Raw genomic sequence first — 20,149 nt, 5'->3', positions numbered from 1 at the left:
TTGTACTAACAAATGGTAGCAAACATTTGTGTATGATAGTTTGAGACTTGTTTCTTTCTGAGCCTGTGCATTTCAGTTGGTAGAGCGACGGCCCCGGTATGAACGGAGGTCGTGAGTTCGAACCTTACTGCAGGCTATTGTTTTTCTAACCTATTTTTCTTGAATCATTATTGGACAGATTCGAGCAGTCTGCGAGGCTTTCGGTGTACTAACGATATATCTAATTCGAAATATTAGTTAGTTAGAGCAAGTCTCTTTTATAAACATAGCTTTAATAGTTAATAAACAATTGTTTGTACGTAGGCCCCGAGTCTACTATATTTTTTAATACGAAAACTAGCGTTATTTTACCGGGCAGGATTTACACACGACTTATTTCAGTGTGTAGTGTCGATCTTTAATTACCAACTAACACAAACATAACAAATACTTTTTTAAACAAGGGAGTAATGTCGTCGATAAGGGGCTAATAAAAGGGGTCGATTCACCCACCTATGGTAGCAATGACACTACAGCCTGGTTCTGTTGGTACATGGATTGAGCATTACGACCTGGTTAAACTATTAGTTTAAGTTGAGTATCAAAAAATCAAATAAAGAATCTGTAGAAGGGTTTCCATCTTAAAAGGAAAAAGGGTCGTTTTTTTAATATAGCCTACTCCAGCAAAAAGATTACACGATGTCTTGAAATATACCCATGGTCGTAATCCCTTTTAACCAGGTTTTCTAGAGTCGAAGTAAGGCAATGAACACGAGTTTGTTTTATTAGCCGGAGAACGCAGTAGGCCATAAAATAGCGCTGCCCGAAACCAACTTCGCGGTTACCTACGTCAAATGTGCAAAGTTTGTAAAACTACATGAACGTGGCTACGTATTGTTTTTTTTTATTATTATTTTGCGATGCCGCTTTGCACTTGAACAACTAAACCAATACCTATGATATAAGCCTTGACTAGAGTCATTAGACCAGGGGTTCCCAACCTTTTTCCAATACCGTACCACTTAGACGTTTTCTAACGCCACGCGTACCAATTCTTGTATAACAGTGTTTCTTCACCTTTTTTCTACCGCCCCCCCCCTCTGTGCCTTGCGCCCCCTTATATATTAAGCAGCAATAATAAAGGAAATTTGTAGTGTGAAGCGCGAAAGAAATTGAGTTTATTTGGTTTGTATTGGCTAAACCTTAATTTTCGAGACACACAAAAGCTGCTCGTGCTCGATATATTGGTTTCATCGAGGTAATTTTGACAAAGATGTTGTAAAAAGTGAAACATATTGCGTTAATCGTGTTTTAAAAGGGGCGATGGCACACAATGCAAAGGCTATATACTGCAAATAACATTACAAATTGGCGCAATAAAGTCGGATTTCCCCCCAATTAGTGATGCGCAAAAAGTTGTTCGTAGTTTGCGTAAAGTGCAAATTTTTTTTGTAGTTTTGGTGTTAAAATTGGCAAAAAACAGTTTGTGGAGAGGGTGGCATGCTGCACAACTTAGATCTTCTGCAACCATATCGTACTGTTCTGAATAAACACAGCCCCAAAGTTCGCAAATCGCTAAATTATGATCGTGTTTCTCCAGTTACCTTTCTACACATGTGTAATTTTGATGTTATGCATAAGACATACAAGCAGATTTAGTAACTAAAGCAACATGGAACTGATAAAACATTATAAAAAGTCAAATATTGGAATACAGCTTGCGCCCCCTTAAGTTTTGCTTGGCGCCCCCGGTTAAGAACCCCTGTTGTAGAACAACTATTTTGATCGAATCATATTTTTGTCTATTTTTAGCTTACAACTAGCATTATTCAATGCTATTTGTAAATTAAGCTATAAATCAGTAGTTTATATCTATCAAGAGCAATCGTTTGACATAATTAACGCCCACTGTTCAACAGTGTTATACGCTTTACAAAGCAAATGTGCTCCTTGTCGAAAATTGCTATGACCTGTCTTTTGAAGATTGGTAATGGTACGAAACAACAGGAATAATTACGTAACAATGAATAGACTTTAGGATATAAAGTTGTGAATCCAGGTTTTTGTGAAAAAAATGGAAGGTGCTCGCGTACCACCTGGAAAACCGTCGCGTACCACAGGTTGGGAACCCCTGCACTAGACTGTGGTAATAGAAAATGCCTGCGTCATCAAAATCATTCGACTGTAATGGGGAATACCCGATTTAAAGGTTACGCTTGATCAATTCAGCTGTGTAGACAAAAAATTGCTGAGGAAGGATTAGCAGAGCACAACCTTGATGCACTTTTGACAGACAATCTGAACGTAATGCGGTTGTAAAGTTTTACTATTTAGTAATGGGCATTTACCAGGGTGGTGAAGCAGCACTTATAGTTAGTGGAACGTGCTTGGGCGTATTTGCCCTGGTATATAAACACTACAAGAAGAATAATTACGAAGATGAGGAATTTATTCCCAAGGTAATATAATACTAAAAATGCTATTGCCTCCTGATGTGGTACTTTGTCTGGTCTAGAATCTTACCAACCGCTATTTTTTAACGTAAATTGTTTGGGTAGGGTTGGTCAAGTATTATTATTATATATATTCTCCCATATTTATTTCTTCCCTGCAAATCAATTTTGACAACTCGTTCTGTTACTGTAAAAAAGGTGGTACGATTCTACACCAGCGCCCTTTGTGGTATTGAAATAATATCAAGTGCTCTTAAAAATGGTCTGTTCTAATTATCAAACAATAGCAAAGGGGTGATTACTTGAGATAGTTACTTTCAGTTTCAATACATAGGTTCTAATAAAACATAGGTTCTGATAAAATGTGTTAACGATATGTTTAAATGGTTTGTAATTAATATGAGGCTTCACAGATCTCTCATGCACTTTTTGCTAAAGCTTGTGTGGTTTTAGAGTTAATACATTGTGTGGTTTTAGAGTCAGCATTTATTGCAACTTTATCACCATATTTTTTAGGGTACAGTGTTTCCAGATCCAGATGATGACATCTATGAAGAGGATCTAGATGACCCTCCATTTGCTCCTGAACCTGCCTGGCATCATTTTATAACAAAATATTTTGAAAAGGAAAAGCCACCTATAGACAGGGCCATGTTGAGGCTTCACATTTGTACCATGTCTTTTATTCACAGAACAAAACCGGAATCAATTCCCAAAGGTCACATACCGGTTGACCAACAACTTTTAGACGAGCTCAAAGAAAAATATGTTTGAATTTTATCAAAATTGCACGACTTAAGTGATTTGTTTTATGTTGTTGTTACCTGACAAAACAGCATATAACATAACTGCAATATTTTCCCTAAATGTGTTTTTATTCTTTTTTACAAAGTGTTTTATGACCTTTACATTTATTCTTCAAAAAAATGAAATGATTCTTCAAATATAAATAAATTTTAGGCAGTTTGGCATAAATAGGTATTTTACAATAGTATAAAGCAGTGTCACTCAACTGGCAATCCACAGAACACTATTGGACATTATATTACACATCTAGATAAAATAATAACTTTCATAGATACAATTTGCGCCACTGGGTGGCTTATTGTTTGGTGGTAATTAAAACTGGCTATTGAAGTAAAGTAGTTTTGTTTTGCTGGATTACAAACCAACACAATTTTCATTTGGATATGTTAAGTTCTAAACAGAGTACTCTGGTTATTTATATAGTTATAAAGCACTACAATGGACATAAGACAAATTTCAATGATTTTAAACTCTTTCGTAAGTAAACTAATTACAAATACTTACTCTAAATTAAATTGTGAATCTTAATAACTAGCCAATGCTGATTAAACACCTAGCCTAGGACTTGTAACACACTACTTTTTGATTACATTTACTAAAAAATAGCCTATGATATGGCTAAACACTGATATGTAGGATATAAATATCTTATGTCTAAATATAGCTTGAAAGCACAACCACTAACGTTTTCCAACATATTTATTTGAACATTGCTTTATGTTGCGTGCAATCAATAAACAATTGTTAAAAGACGAAGTAAAAACATAGGCAAGCAGATACGAGAGAGAGTCTATTTGAATTCCTATATTTTACTTCAAACAGTTAAATTCTGCTCTGTGTGAAAGCACCTGGAGAGATTAAAACACTTCATAGACGAGGGTGCCGCAATAGAACAAGTAGGTAAAGCAGCAGCAGAAATGGATTAAGCTAAATATGGCGTCTAACTATTGGCAGCAAGATGATCGGTACTTTGCCCGAAACAGGAAGAACACAAATGAACAACACAGTGCTTTACAACTACAGTAATATGAAAACAACACAGCTTGACAGAAACTATCTTTCGATTGGTTTCGCCCGCTTTATTTTTTCATGCAGAAGTTTAAGCCGTTTCTTTGTTTGCTGTTTCAAAACAGAAACTGGGAAATTCTAGACACCAGATTAATAATACTTTCGGAATCGTCGAAGTCTGACATCAGCTTTAACGACTTGTTATTTGGCCCGCATCTGACGAGGACATTATTCCACTCGAAGCTTCGAATGGCATTCATGATAATATCACTCGAGCAACTTTCGGCTGTAAAAACAACAATAAACTAGATTGGAGTCGATAGCTACAGAGAGCTAAAACTTTGTCCCCTTATTAACACCCCTAAGGGGGTAGACTCCTAAACCTATTCTAGGCACCTACGCCATGCCAGAAAATTTGAACAGACCACAATGTTTAATTTTGTTCATAAAGTTCCGGACAAAAATCGGTCTGAAACATATCATAGCAATCCAAAAAGGAATGGTGGCAAAAAAAAGATATGTCCCAAAAATAAATTTCGGCCCATATAATTAAATATTTATTTGAATCATGTGGTACATTTTGGTGCGATACACGTCTTTCAGGGATGTTGCTAGTTTGTGGCAAATTAATTTCACAAATATACGACATTTAAATTTCAAATATTGTGTTACAAATAGAGGTTGTTGGGCCGACAATTTAAGCTTTTTAATTGCCACTGGATTTTAAAACATTTGTAAAAATGGATTCTTGTTTATATTTTTTCGGTCCCTTTCGGTCGACTTAAATTGTCAATATACTCCATAAGCATTTATAAACAAATGTAACCGAAAAGAAACTGTACCGAAAGATTTTGTAGATTTCAGGAAAAATGTATCTAAATAACAAACATTTTGCAATAAGCAATAAAGGTAAAAAGTTACCGGTCGGTTCAAAAAAAAAATTAATTAGAGCTATGCATTTTTGGTGAGTAATACCCTATGTTCAAACTTGCAACGTACAGTACACTAACATAAGCTTTCCGCCAATATTATTTTTTCATTATGCAGCAATGCTATTTCGTAGGTGACTCTATTCGCCGTTGCGTCACAAAAAAAATATTAAATTAGTAATTTAATAAAATAAATCACTTCATGGATTTCAACATAAAATATGGAGGTTTGGCTTGCAAGATTTTGGTAGTTCATTGTTTTTTTAAATTTTAAGGCTCTCTAAAAATTATCTGGGACAATTTACATAAATAATGACGATTCAATTAAAAAAAACGAAAAAAAATTGCCGCCATACCTCGCACGCTGACATTTTTGTGGACGCGGCTCTGGGAGGTGGCGGTCATTTGTTGCTTGAGGTCCCACTCTTGCACCGGGACGTCGCAGTCGATCATTTTATGGAGGTAACTGCTGGCGGCCACATATCCCTCGACATGGCATGCCATCACAGACTGCTTGGCTATGAGCTGTTCCACTGACATCATGTTTATCTGTCGAGGCGAAGGTATATCCTGGCATTGTTTTCGACTTACTATACGGTTGGGAGTGCTCAAGGGTTTTGGGAGGATGTTGCAAGAATAACACTCTTCGAGGAAATCGTAAACGCGAGGATGTGAAAAGTAGCATTTTGTCAAACGTTATTTTAAGTTTCCTGGACGTTGGAATAAAACTGTTCGACCGACATTTTAAACTAGCCTAAAAGCAACAAAAAACCACATGTGTCTTCTGTTAACAACTCAAGGCATATGTTGTATTTTCCATAATATCAAGAAAATGAAGTTATGTTATGGTGAATTTTGTGTTTTACTAGTATAATTAAGCAAGAATCCAATAGAACAATCGATACATAACTCGAAGAATCGATACATAAGTCCATTTTCTATTTCTTACCTTTAGCCACACGTCGGAGAAACAATTCACATCGTCGGCGTCAAAGCAGAGATCCCTTGCCGTGTCCGACGTTCTGATCGCATTGCTGACACCATACTGGTCACTGCTGAGACAACCGGAAGAAATAAGGCTTTCAATTGCTTCGTTAACTGCTTCGTCTAGGCTGGTCGTCACCTGAAATCAAAATGCACATTTTTTTATGCAAAATTATTAAGTGTTTTGTAATGCGGGCTTATTTTTATAAGTAAAGCTGGAAAATACACGTATAAAACACTATTTGTCATTGCTTAGTGAATTCTTAGAGCAGGTCTAAACAACAAAGATCATGTCCCTTATATTTTTTTAAGTTAATAATAACTGATTTAGACTGCTGATAAAAAAACAGCTAACACCAGGAAATATTTTTAAATTAAAAAAGGGATCCATTTTATTGCCTGGTTAGACATTATCCTGTAGGCGAAATAATATGTATTTCTGTTCTATAATAACTCGTTCGAGTGAATTTAAACAGTCTGAAAATCCGAGAATAAAAAGCATAAATCTTGTTGTTCTACTCTATTGCTCGTAAAAAAATGTTTTACAAACTTAAAGTGTATGGTATAGTACAGTGGCTCTCACGCCATTTGGTAACACTTCATGCCGCCTGTTCGGGTTTAAGAAAACGGGAGCCGTCGGGAGGCCTCTGTAGTCGCAAAGAAAATCACAAATTTGAGTTTAACTGTCTAATAAATAAAATATCATATGCTAGTGAAACCCTGAACGCGCAAAACCAATTCTTAAAGAACAACGAAAACGTAAATACTTACATCGCACATCAGCAAGTCCATCTGCAGCAAATCGGCGAGTTCGAGGGTGCGTTCGGTGAGCGAGGAACGGAGGAACGAACTGCGCGCGCACTGAGGCAAGTCGTCCGAGTCGAGATGCAGAAACTGGCCCTTCGATTTAGCGCGGATCTGCTGAATTTGCTTTTCCAGCGTCGAAAAGCGGTAGCCGGTCACCGCGCCGACTGCAAGAGCTGCGACCAGAAAATAAGGTTTACTTTTTTCAATATATATTTCATGAATGCTGGATCTAAACAGAGTTCTGACCGATTAGGAATAAACAAGGAAAAAAACTTAGAACCAAAAATCAGTTTGTTTATAATTATGTAAAACAGTGATTCTCAATCCGTGTAATGTGGAAAACCAGTGTGCATCGAGATTTTTAAGTGTGCTGCGATTTTTTTTTGTAATTTGGAAAAAGTAACTAATTCGCATTACAAATACCGCCATCCACATCAACGATTATATCGATAAGATAAACACTAATACTTCAAAGATGATAATGAAGTTACAATATATATTATTGTTGTTTGTTTTGTTTTGTTAAAAGTCGACCAACGATATTTTTGAATTTTTAGTGGTGAGTTGCTAGCTAAAAAAATCTAAGAAACCTTTACAACTATTAAAAAAAAAGATGTACAAGCGAAAATGAGTGAAGGTCACTTTTGGAAAATCGATGCCAATTTTACTGATCAGCTTACAACTGAGGAGACCTTAACTCGACTTAAGGCCATCCCAATGTTGTCTGTCGCCCCCGTTCAAGGCAGTGGGCTAATATAGGATTAGACTTATTCCAATTACGAGCGTAGTCAGCTGTTACGGAAAGAAATCCCCAGTATTAGAGGTTCTTAACCTTTTTAGTATCATTAGCTCGGAGAACAGTTTGTAAACTTTATCTACTATGCTTGACAAAAGTATGACACGCAATTAATTAAAGGTAATAAAACAAGATAAAAGGTTTCACACAAAATTAGTAAAACAATTACCGAAAAAATATTAATTACCCCTGTATTACTAACAGTTAAGAATTTGCATTAGAGACTGAATTCACGCTAAGCAAAAAAAACATAAAAAGAAACGATAAATTATTGCAAATCAAAACACAGCGTTTTCCAGCATAGAACTACCGAAACCATCGAAATGTAATCGATAAATCAGCGTTATCATGATTGGCAGGCCGGAAGGGCGCCAGTGGTGCGACAGAATTATTTACCCATGCTGTTTAACATACCCGCAAGTGATTCCAATGCGAAAGTCGGCGTCAAGGCGTTGCTGTAATAGGCGAGCTCGAACACTTGCGGAATGGCCAGGTTAGGTTGGACGAAAAGACAGAGGTTGGACTTGCTTTTGCTTCTGCGCTGCTTCGACAGTAGTCCCGAGTAGATGTCGTCGATGCTGAAACAACGTTTGGGCGAATAAACTGTTATTTATGTGTGTATTCCAGCTCGTGGTACCGATACCAAATTAACATGGGAATATCCACGAATAGTCACCAAACGCAAATTAAGGCCTTTTAACCTGAAACAAATTACATATCACCGTTCCAATTTGATCTATTTTGTTTGTTAAGCCACGCCATTATTTGGTATTGGGTTGGGTTGCGGAACTTGTTATTCAAATTATCCGGTGTGGATGTCCGATAAAGTGTCAAATGTCAGACATCCATAATGTGCACATTTAGTCGTACACAACCACATTTTATTATTCAGTGAATTAGGTTATTTTGAAGCCCACATTTTTACAAAAAACAATTTTTACAGTTTGTTTTACTGGAACATTTTTTGCTTAAATAATGCTGACACGGGCGGTATTTAGGTGAACCGTTGGTGTGATCAGGTTTTTTTTAAGGTTTGGTTTGGGTGAGCGCTAAGTAGTTTTAAGAGACCGCAAGTGTTTCATTCAAATACCAAAAAGTTGCAAGCCCAAAATTTGGGAAACCGCTGGAGAAATTTGTTTCGGTCCCCCAAAACACCTTAAAAAAACACTAAGTGTGATGATAATACTTTAAAGCGCACATTTTGGCAAAAAATGTTTTTTTTACACGTACTTTAAGTGAAATCATTTTCGCTCAATTAATGCTGACACGAACGATATTTAGATAAGGAAAGGTTTATCACTGGTTTGAACTAATGTCGATGGTCATACGTGCAGTAATAGCGAGCGCTGTTTACGCTTTTTTGCTGTTCATTTATAGCAGGGATTCTTAAACTGGGGTCCATGGACCCCTTGGGGGGTCCGTGAACTAGTTTTAGGGGGTCCGTCAAGGCAAAATTGAAATATAAGTGTATATTTAAAAAGTAATCAATTTTTCTAAGGAAAGAGTTTAATTATAAATAAAACGTTTTTGCACTGAATATATTTAGACTCCATTTTCCTTTTACATTTTGTGGACCAAAAACTGCAGATTTCTAAAGTTTATTTGTATTGTGACATCAATTTATGACGTCATTTTTGAAAATTTCTTCCTAAGCGTGGTCCACGCAAAGCAAAAAAAAGTTTTAGGGGTCCGCGGTAAAAAAAGTTCAAGAACCCCTGATTTATAGCAATCACAACAGAACATAGAACAAACTAACCTGGAGTCCTCCGACTCGGACGTCGGAAGCTCATCAAAGGAGGAGGCGTCGTACACGCCGGACTCTGACATCTTCATGAAGACGCCAGTGGGCACGTCGTGAACATCATCAACCTTTAGCTCGCAGTCGGAACCAGCAGGGCTCAGGTGCTGGGCTGACTTGACGCTGGGCGTGCTGGCCGGACTGCTAGTCAGCTGGTCATCCACGTCGAGTCCGGAGTCGGCGCTGTGGCGACTTTTCATGCTCGTCTGACTCGACTTGCGCCGGAAGACGACCTCCTTGGAGTGCGAGCAGTCCAGAGTGACCAGGTTGCTGCCGAGGATGTTGACGGCGTGGAGAACGATCTCGCTAAAGTCGCCTGTGTTTTGAATAAGTTTCGATTTTGAAAAGTAAATCTTCGCGGGAATCGCGTTGTTATAGTTTGCGATTTGCTCGTGTTATTGTTTGAGTGTAATACGTCTACTCACGTTATAGCTCCATTATTTTTGGGTGAGCTAAGCAATGTAAGCATGTTTATCGACTCCAAAAGATAATAAAACAAGGATGATTTGACAGCAGTTTTTATTGAGTACTTATAGTTATACTACGCGTGAGAATATTTTCGAAGTACTCATTAAAATACTTTGCGTCTTGTCCTTTTATTTACTAGTCATTTCTGGGAAAGGTATTATATATTTTAGCCTTTTTTAGGCTTATATTTGTGTATTGTTTGACTAACCACACGGGTTTACGCAACCAAAAGACAAACAGGCTTTTTTAAATTATATTTGAACTTTGAACAGTGTGATGGGTTAAACATTTGGGATGTACAAACAACCTTTTAACATATACCTATAAAATGCGGCTTTGGGGTGGCACGATTTCGATTCTTCAAACTAAGATTGGCATTTATCAAGCTAACACAAGCGACTGTTGCCATTTAGTGTTTTGCAAGCAATTGCCTTAAGTGGCAATCAAATAACAAAGAGTTACAAATTAAACCTTAAGGAAACAAGTCAACCAATCGATGCCAACTCTGCTTTAGGTACACACGCAACATTTGAAACCAATTTCGATCCCATAAACATAGATTGGCATTTATCACGCTAACACAAGCGACTGTTGCCATTTAGTGTTTTGCACGCAATTGACTTAAGTGGCAATCAAATGACAAAGAGTTACAAATTAAACCTTAAGGAAACAAGTCAACCAATCGATGGTGCCAATTCGGATTTGCGATTGGTATTGCTTCTAGCTTTGGCTAGTGAGTGAAGGAGTTAAACGTTTATTCGAAATACACGTTGGTCGATAACACGACAGACTGTGAAGCACACTAGTACTAGATGACCACTGTAGCTTTAGATTAGGATGTCGCGTATTATCGGCTGCAGCCAATATCCCATGCCAAGTACCATAATGGGTACTCGTGAGCTATGAGGCTTATATACGTGTCGATGTAGTAGCTAACTGACTAAAGCATTTTGTTTATGAAATGTATCCAACAACAGCAAATACACGAATAAAAAGCAACAAGCTTCCTTACGCTTTTAACTATTCTAAAAAAGGTTGCTGTTTGAGTTTTAATTCTACGAAGTTTGTGTTTTACTTCTTTGATGTAATCATAGCCGCCGAACGTGGGTGTGCAGAGTTTTTAGACGCCCCTGATTTCTGGCAGGGCGTCAAAACACCCTGGAATTTGACCAAGTTACGCGCGCAATTAGTGTGCAAAATAAGTTCCTGTAGCACAATCTTACTTAGTTCACCAAAAGAGTAACTTTTTTTCCTGAATTACCTAGTATAGACATGATGCCATGAAACCTTCAAACTATATTATTAATTATATGTAGATGCTATTTTTATTTAATGTTTGGTATTTCCTACTTTAATGAAAAATTTTCAGCCTACAGGCGCTGTAAGAAAGTGACACTATGTTAAATTGTTTATTTCAGTAATACAGCGCGAAATCTGGTACCTAAGAGCTGTCACGCTATTTGTGTGATTAATAATCATTTTTCTACTGGTTAGAAAAAATGCCCTGGAATTTTAAAAGCTCGGCGCCCATGGATGTAATTTCGTATCGCTTTTAACAGCCGTACTTTCGCCTAAACCTAAAGTAACTGGTATCAGGATAGTAAAAAAAAACAAAAAGTATCGAATATCCCTTCTGCGAAGGTCAGATCGTAAAATCGATTCGGCTCACCAGTGAAGCCTACGTCACTTTTCCGCGTCAGGAGATCGGTGACCAGTTGTCGGAAGTGGCGCACCAGGGTTGGCATGGTAACGCCGTTTCGGAAGTTGTGAAGAAGGAGGAAAGCCACCAGGTTGGTGGACATGAAGGCCTTGCACTGGATTCCACCTGAAAGACACAAGTTGGAAATAAATTAGGGCATATTTAAAAGAGATTTCTCAGTATATCTGAATAAACATATGCAACAGTATCTGACTTATTCATCTACTGTTGCGTTTGTTTATTCAGATATACTGACGATGCCTTTGTTGGCAAAATATTCATATATCTTTTAAGACATTTTAATTGTGTCCGGCCTGAACTGCTAGATTTGCTAGAGTGTGATCAGGAATTAAGGTCGACATTTATCTTGTAATTTGCAAGGGTCAAGGTGATTTCTATTATCACATATTTAGCGCAACATTAAAAAATCCGTAAAAATTTTGCTTCGTCAATTTCTGAATTGCTCCCTAACAGCAACAGTGAATATGGAAGTGGTCGTGCAATACATTTATAACTGGATCGCTCTTCTAAGCGTTCGTGGCTTTTTAGTTTTGCTACTGCTCTTAAGATTTGAATGAAAATAAGTTTAATGGTTAAACCGGTAAGACGTGTAGACACATTACGTTCACATTACACTTGTAAACACGAACATTTGCATAAATGCTTCAATGTTTGGTGTTTTGGACATTAGTCGACTAGTCGTTGTGGTTTTGGATACAGACTCTCAGGCACCAGACTATTATTAACAAGTAAAAAACAAACTTGAAAAAAGCAATAAAATACGGCTCACACATTTGATTAAGATTATGTGATTTCTTAAGTGATGTCATTCAGGGTGAGCCCAATAGCTATGAATAGAATAAAAACACACCAAGTATAAGCGAACAGTGAGAAATAAAAAGTAAAGACCTGATCGTAACTTTTCACTCGTTTTTTTTATTGGTATTTGAGCTTGTTTAAATACGCGTCAGTGGAGCAATAATTTTTGCTAGGCAAAAAAATTGCTGACAATGGTTTTGTATTTCTTACGATAGAAACCCTTTTGTTAGGACAACGACGCAGATGGCAGAATTAGAGCAAACACCTGGCCACTCTGCCTATCTCTCCGCCGTTAAAAAGTTTCTTCACAGACGCGCGTTTAGAACAAATCGCGACAGTCGGTTAACGGCACTAAAGGGAACCACAATCGCGCCACTTTTCCCTTTGAAGAAGTAACTCACAGCACAGCACAAAAACGCTGAAAAAACAAGGCCGCACACTTACGGTATATCATTCGCTCGGCGAGCAAAGTTATCAGCTCGCGGTCGTCCTGGTATTGCTTCGAGTCCTCGAGAATTTGCGACGAGGAGGGCTTTGAGGTTTTGTGGCGGTGCGGACCGGATGCCGAATTGATGACGCCCGTCAATGGATAATCGACCGACGGCGAGGAATTGGAGCGCTTGCCCTGAGACCGTAATAAGGTTGCAGGATGTGGTTTACACGCACAATAGGCCACACACCAAAATTGTGACTTACATAGTTATGTAGAGTAATATGAAAAAATATCGGCGTCCGCACGACGTGTGATTGAGAAAGCAAAGATATTAAAAACACCAAATTTTGATAATATCGACATGTTTTGTTGTTCAGATGTCATCATCAGTGTATTTTACGCAGTGTTTTTTTTATTTAAACGTGTATTGTGTTTCAAAACTCTATATAATTAATGGAAAATACCAACACAAAGTCTGTTGAAAACAGGGGTACACCTGAGCCAGCTTGCGGGCATTTCTAATAACTTTCACGTGCAAAAGTGTCACGATGTCTAAAATCAGCTGTGTGTAATTATACGATTACATAATTCTTTAAAGCACGGGGTATTCAACCCTTCACCAGTAAAGCAAAAATTCCTTGTTTTCATTATATATTATATATTTTTATTGTAGTGTTTTTTCTGAAACGTGTGGGCGCACCATTTGTTAAAAGAGAAGGTACAGAACCAGTTAGCATAACCTTACATAATTTATAAGCTTTTACAGGTAATACCACCACAAATACCAAAACAGCATATTTCTTATGACGTTAATGATGATGTCATCTTTCAAAAAAATTATACCGTCCCCGATACATGTAAAAAAAAGTTTAACGACCCATGTATTGCATCAATTACATCTACATGTAAACAGTTAGGTTTTAGATTTATAAAATCTCACGCATTAAATATCCGTATAAAATAAGAATACTTCTCTTTCAGCTTTCGAAACTGACATGACCCTAAAAATGACACGAGGCGTAACATCACCTTCCCAGCTGGCACGGCGCCAGACCGGTTGTTGTTTGGACCTATGGACCTGGGGAGCAAGTATGTTTGTGGCTTTCCTTGTGATTTACTTTGTTTGCTTTTCTGCTAAAACAGCTGAGTCCGGGCAGCAGCACTGCGTGCGAATAACACGATAACGAACTTTGACCTTTGACGCAAGCGTTGCATAATGCGCTGCAAAAACTAGATTGAAGTTTGTTGTTTGATGCATCGCTGCTGCAAAACATCCCTACAGGCGACGGCTTCTTTGTTACAGACCACCACAACAAGTGATGACTCAAACCAACCATGTGCGAAAACAGTCTGATACTTTACATTGGAAGGAGAAAAGGCACTTACCTTTGTCATAAACACAGAGTTGTTGCTTGTAAGAGTGACTTGTTCGTAAAGCGATTTGGAACGAGGTAAAATGGAAGACTGTGCTGGCAACGAACATGATGGGGAAGAACGGATTTCTTGAATGGCTTTCTGGTAAAAAATGAGACAAAATGCCTTAGCAAATATGTAGCTGATTTTAGGCACAAATGCATTTTGGCAACAGCGTATTAGTTAATTTTGTTAGAAGTATACCGACTGTACAAAGTTAAACCAAATAGAAAATATGTAAATACATTCAATAGTTACTTTTAGAGATTGCGGTGCTCCAAAATTAACCCGAATATGGCCATAGAATCCACAGACCATTTTGAATATGGTGTAGAGTGACATCAGAAAAGTCTCTGGAGTTTTGCTTTGGCCCTGAAAGCAGCAGCACACTTTAAACATGTCCGTAACAGTTTGACAAACTAACATCATACCATTAATTCTTCATTAAAATTCCCTTCAAGCAATTTTTCGTAACTGCAGCACACAGGCACGATATTGACGTCAGAAATTTCACCCTTTAGAACGGCCTCAACCGCCACTGAGAAAATACCAGTTTTTGGCTGGTTTGGAAGACCACTTCGCGTCCTTGTCCCTTCTAAGTATTAAAAATAACATCTCTAAAAATCTTTTCGGTAATGTATTTCCAGCGTTTGTACCTTTATGTGATATTATCAAACATAAATTATATGCGTTTATTTAGAAATACTACAAAACAATATTTTTATGTAAAATATGTTAACAATAACATTTACCACAAGTAATATTTAACACTTTATCAGTTACAATTAAATATCACAGCCTGATAGAAATAGTGGTCAACAATACTCACCAATAAAGACCTCCAGGCTCTGGTTTTCTTTCAACAGCTGGGTAACATACTGCAAAGACAAAAGCAAACCTGTTTATGCAAACAAAAATCAATAAAAAGCCAGACATGGCTCCAGTGGTAAGACCACAGCTTTGCTGCAAACAACAAGCATGCAAGGTAATGGAAGTCGATAAAATAACTAAAGCAACTTACAACATTCAATATAGCTCTGTAAATATGGTCCTTCTCGTTTCCTTTGTCGATTTTTCGGCGAATGAAAAACCCACCAACTCGGCGCATAACAGATCTGAAAAAAATTTATTTTAATTATTAAAGTTACTCATACAGAAAACTAAATGGTATAGTTAAAAGTAATATTTTTATAATGAACAATATAATGACATAGAAAGATTTTGCAATAATTTAAAGTCCCTTTCGTTTTCATTTATGCCAACATTTTATGTGAAATAAAATTGAACACTTAATATTCATTGACAGACTTTTAGTGCGGAAAATTATCACATGAAATTATGACTGATCAAAATTTTTTTGCCATAAACATTTGTTACATGACAAGGTAATAAAATAGGGCGTTTTTGTGCATACCTAAACAAAGGAATGTTCAAGTTATTTCCTGTGGCTACATAGGGTGCTCTTATCTCGGTGTGATAAAGAATAGATGAGATCAGAATGTAGTCAAAATGACTGAAGTGAAGAGGCAGGTATATAAGAGGTTTATCTTCCTGAAAAAAGACAAGCAGCAATTTTATATAGATATAAATCATTTTAAAATCAAGCAACCAGAAAAAAACAATAAACAGTAACTCTATTTGCATTATGAAAAACTGGTTTAAAAACTTTTATTTTATACTTTAGCTCGATATAACATTTCTTAAAAATTAATATTACCTAAATACCTACCTAATACACATAACATATCATGACGTTTACATATATATCATGATGGCTTTTTACACAAACAGAAAATCCCTTACAAAAATTGTATACAGAAACATTTTAAAATAATTAGATGATATATGTTGTTATTGCTCTTAAAATAATTTATATGTAATAACTTTTTAAAACATTAAAGTAGCAAGATCTCAGTTTATAACTTTTCTTCAATTCAAAAACTCTATTTAAAATAAATACTTGTAGCAGGCCCTTACCGACGAAAGTTGTCTTAAAACTTCTAACTGCCCCTGGTGTAAATGAACAGCTGAGGTGAGTTGCCGAAGCATGGTCACAAACAACCAACCGCAAAATCTGTGCAAAACAAATTGTTAAAATTTTATTGTCTTACGATAATATAGTTCCTAAATATTTTCACTACAATTTTCACAAATAAAAAAAAAAATTTTTCAAAGACATTTGACAAACAGGCAAATATTTTGTCCATTCATATTAGGATAAAACTCTTGGCATTTTGGTTTAACCCAGCGGTAACCAATATACAACCAATGGCTGTTATTCTGGCCCACATAAAATTGCCTTGCCCTAAAAATGCCATTTAAAACTAGGTTTTTATGTTTATAGTTTATTAGCCGGAATGCTTGTCGCATGATAAATTAAACCTTTTGAACAAAAAAAAAAGAAACTCACGAATTTATATGCTACCGTCGGTCTTCAATCCTTTTGGTTGTTTTGCCATTAAAAATATTGTTCAAACCATACTTCTACTCACCCTTTTTTACTTCTACTCATTTTTTTAACTTTAAATTTAATGCCTTGACCACACATACGTACCGTAAAGCAGGTGACGTGACAGTTGCAATCATTTCGTCAATAATACGTGCTGCTCTTGCACCCAACTGTTGTTCTAATACAACATCACGCTTCACATCATTGTCATCAAGTGAACAGGACTGATCAGATATGCACATTGTCTTCTGAATTGCATGATGAACTCTAAAAACACAAGATTAGCACATTTTATCAATACGGGTTTTGTTTGGTAGTTAATAAACCAAAGTAGCTTATTAAAAAACAAAATTGCCAGAATAAGAGGTTTGAAAGATTTTGACCAGTAGAAACAAAAAAAAAAACGTCTTTATTCAGCACATATAAAACTCAACAGTACATTGAATTTGTGTACTCCAATTACAGTCTTCATCAGCGATTTTTAACTGTTTCTGACTTGACTAACCACCTAGAGTATATTTATTGCGGCCGCATAGCACCTGGTTACAAAAACCAATTTGCTAATATTTACATGTTTTTATTTAAAGGTAAAAAATAAATTAAAAAATGCTCTGCCAGCTAGACACAATGTTTAGATAAAAGTTTGCTAAAAGTTAAAAAGATAGAATATAACTACAGAAAAACGGCAATATTGCACCTTATGTTAATTTGCATGAGACCTGAAAGATGCTTTCTATGTGTGAAAAGTCATCATATACCACTGGTGCGGGTTTGGAAACCTTTTTAGCTAAAAGAGCCATAAAAGTCAATATATATATATTTTTGGTTATATTTACAGGAAATTTGTATAATATTTTTCAACATCCAGTTAAGTCGATTTAAAAAATGATTTGAATAAGGGAGCTTATTTTGTTCATATTCCAAAAAAGGCCATATATTAAGCGCAAAAAAATTAAGTAAGTGGTCAAACTTTGATACGGTGGGCGATGGTATGCACGGAGCATTTGAGATAAAAATATTTCTTTAAAATGGCTAAAAGCACCAAAACACAATTTAGATAACCCAAAAAAAGACATACTTCGTGATTCAAATATGTTAAAATTACAGAACTGAGTCATGGCTGACATGCAGTTTTATTTGTAAAATCATGTTAACAAATGATAGCATAGATGAATCTACAAGCCAAATTCCTTCATCAAAAGAGTCATATATGCAGGGTTACCCTGCTAAGACCAAAAAATAAGCATGCTTATACAAAAAATTAGGGCGCTCTTTTACTTATGTACGTGAAAATTAATAAAAAGAAAACTTTCTTCAAATGCCGCATACCACAACGCATATTGTTTGGGTTAGGGTTAGCGTTTGGTTGAGGGTGGGTCAAGTTATTATTAATAATAAACATAATATTACTTGACCCACCTTCACCCAAACGCTAACCCGAACCCTAACCCAAACCATATGCGTTGTGATATGCGGTATTATTTTGTTTTGTTTTTTGCATAACTTTTCACGTACATAAGTAAAAGAGCGCCAAAATTAGGCACATAGGTTGCCCACCGCTGCACTAGTGGCACTGGTATGTATATCACAAGTTGAAAACCATTAATTTATTGACAATATCTGTCATGGAGTTTGACCACCGTATCATTTTAGTACGTTTATTTCGTTGTCGCACTCTATGAGTCTACTACCATGCAGGATGCACGCCTTGTACACGCGTTTCTCTCGTTGCTATTTCGCTAGCGTCCCTAAGGTGCAGTAATTATTGGTTTACGTTGGAATTTACATAACAGTGCGTATTATTCGTTCTTTTCATTCTACTTTACTTCTACGTCTATGAGCAATAAACCTTCTACGAATACAACAATATCAGTGTTTCTTACCTCTCATCTGTTAAAACCTTTTGCTTTATGTAAGGAATTGAAGGATAGTAATGGTCCATGCTTTTAGACAGCATGAAATATAGATAATGAAAGGGTTTTGCAAAGGCATTCCTAAAAAAATAGGAAAATTATTAAATTACTAATTCATAGGTGTCACCAATGATAAATAGCAAACCATCTCATTTTACTGGTGTGTAAGCGTATATATAATTATTAAGATAGGATAGGCCACTAAATATTATACATACAAAGTGAAAAACTTAATGCGAAAATCAAACTAAATAACCTATTTATTTAAAGCTGTGGTGTCTAATATTCTCATATATGTAACATTACCTTTCTTTTAAGCCAGGTACATGAAGAAAGTCCTTTAGAGGCTTCTGTGATAAAGACACAATGTCTAAAGAATCCATATTTTGGCTTGAATCAATGTCCTTAAAACATAACAAAAATATTTATAATTTTCACATGTTGATAAAAGGAAGGTAAAATATAATTTATGTAATTAACTTGATCATATAATAAAGTTCAAAACAATATATATATATGTATATGTAGATAACATAATTTATTTATTGATATATTAGAAATATGGCGCTCTTTTACTTATGTACGTGAAAAGTTATGCAAAAAACAAAACAAAATAATACCGCATACCACAACGAATATTGTTTGGGTTAGGGTGCGGGTTAGCGTTTGGGTGAGGGTGGATCAAGTAATATTACGTTTATTATTAATAATAACTTGACCCACCCTCAACCAAACGCTAACCCGCACCCTAACCCAAACAATATGCGTTGTGGTATGCGGCATTTGAAGAAAGTTTTTTTTTTTATTAATTTTCACGTACATAAGTAAAAGAGCGCCAGAAATATAACTTTTAAAAACTGAACCTACATAGTTATATTCATATTTTAATAGCAAAAACAATTAAAAAGATTACCATTTGATTCCAGTGTATTCCACCCATTTCAGGACGACATATTCCAACATTGAGATATGACTGATCAAACTTTTGTTTATATTCAAACAGTTTGTTAGATTCTGTGCTGTTAGGCATGTCGCCATGCTTGTACATGTTGTGCTGTGCCCTTTTTCTTGCTAATCTTGTGTACTTAGGTAGCAAGCATTTAAGCAATTATTTGATTAACAGCAATTTAAACACAGACTGAATTATCAAGCTGCGAGTGTTTTGCTTGATGAGCACCTTTTAATCCAGGACGCAGACTTAATTTTGTATTATATAAAGACCTAGAAAAGCGAAAAAACTATTACAGTTTGCCGTAAATCTTGAACAAAAAATAAAAATATGTTGTCATAATATTTCAATAGGCGCTCTTTCACTATTGTACGTAAAAATTAAAAAAAAAAAAATTTTTCTTCAAATGCCGCATACCACAACACATATTGTTTGGGTTAGGGTT

General features: G+C 36.1%; 2 protein-coding genes across 2 annotated transcripts; one reads left to right on the top strand and one right to left on the bottom strand.

Moving 5' to 3' along the window:
- Positions 1 to 2,227: 2,227 nt before the first annotated feature.
- Positions 2,228 to 3,800, top strand: LOC146164671 (uncharacterized). The gene is made up of 2 exons (XM_083382571.1): positions 2,228 to 2,438; positions 2,949 to 3,800. Exons 1-2 carry the CDS (start codon positions 2,316 to 2,318, stop codon positions 3,204 to 3,206), a joined length of 381 nt encoding a protein of 126 aa, XP_083238697.1. The 5' UTR covers positions 2,228 to 2,315; the 3' UTR covers positions 3,207 to 3,800.
- Positions 3,801 to 3,928: 128 nt separating this feature from the next.
- LOC146164670 (uncharacterized) lies at positions 3,929 to 19,971 on the bottom strand. The gene is made up of 19 exons (XM_083381362.1): positions 19,669 to 19,971; positions 19,062 to 19,159; positions 18,726 to 18,836; positions 16,948 to 17,109; positions 16,371 to 16,467; positions 15,808 to 15,944; positions 15,415 to 15,508; positions 15,223 to 15,271; positions 14,825 to 14,988; positions 14,652 to 14,765; positions 14,367 to 14,495; positions 12,992 to 13,172; positions 11,699 to 11,854; positions 9,520 to 9,877; positions 8,178 to 8,341; positions 6,932 to 7,140; positions 6,126 to 6,299; positions 5,533 to 5,725; positions 3,929 to 4,533 (listed from the first exon to the last, which is right to left on the bottom strand). Exons 1-19 carry the CDS (start codon positions 19,801 to 19,803, stop codon positions 4,364 to 4,366), a joined length of 2,895 nt encoding a protein of 964 aa, XP_083237488.1. The 5' UTR covers positions 19,804 to 19,971; the 3' UTR covers positions 3,929 to 4,363.
- Positions 19,972 to 20,149: the final 178 nt, after the last annotated feature.

The sequence above is a fragment of the Ascidiella aspersa genome, chromosome 2, assembly GCF_963924565.1.
Source record: "Ascidiella aspersa chromosome 2, kaAscAspe10.2, whole genome shotgun sequence".
Taxonomy (NCBI): domain Eukaryota; kingdom Metazoa; phylum Chordata; class Ascidiacea; order Phlebobranchia; family Ascidiidae; genus Ascidiella; species Ascidiella aspersa.
The sequence above is the reverse complement of the archived record's forward strand: the minus strand, read 5'-3'. Positions and strand labels throughout refer to the sequence as shown.

Coding starts and splice junctions, on each gene's coding strand:
- LOC146164671 (XM_083382571.1), top strand. CDS start 2,316: ATGGGCATTTACCAGGGTGGTGAAGCAGCACTTATAGTTAGTGGAACG. Junction 2,439..2,948: donor ATGAGGAATTTATTCCCAAG/GTAATATAATAC, acceptor CATATTTTTTAG/GGTACAGTGTTTCCAGATCC.
- LOC146164670 (XM_083381362.1), bottom strand. CDS start 19,803: ATGTACAAGCATGGCGACATGCCTAACAGCACAGAATCTAACAAACTG. Junction 15,272..15,414: donor ACAGAGCTATATTGAATGTT/GTAAGTTGCTTT, acceptor TTGTCTTTGCAG/TATGTTACCCAGCTGTTGAA. Junction 9,878..11,698: donor AAGTGACGTAGGCTTCACTG/GTGAGCCGAATC, acceptor TTCAAAACACAG/GCGACTTTAGCGAGATCGTT.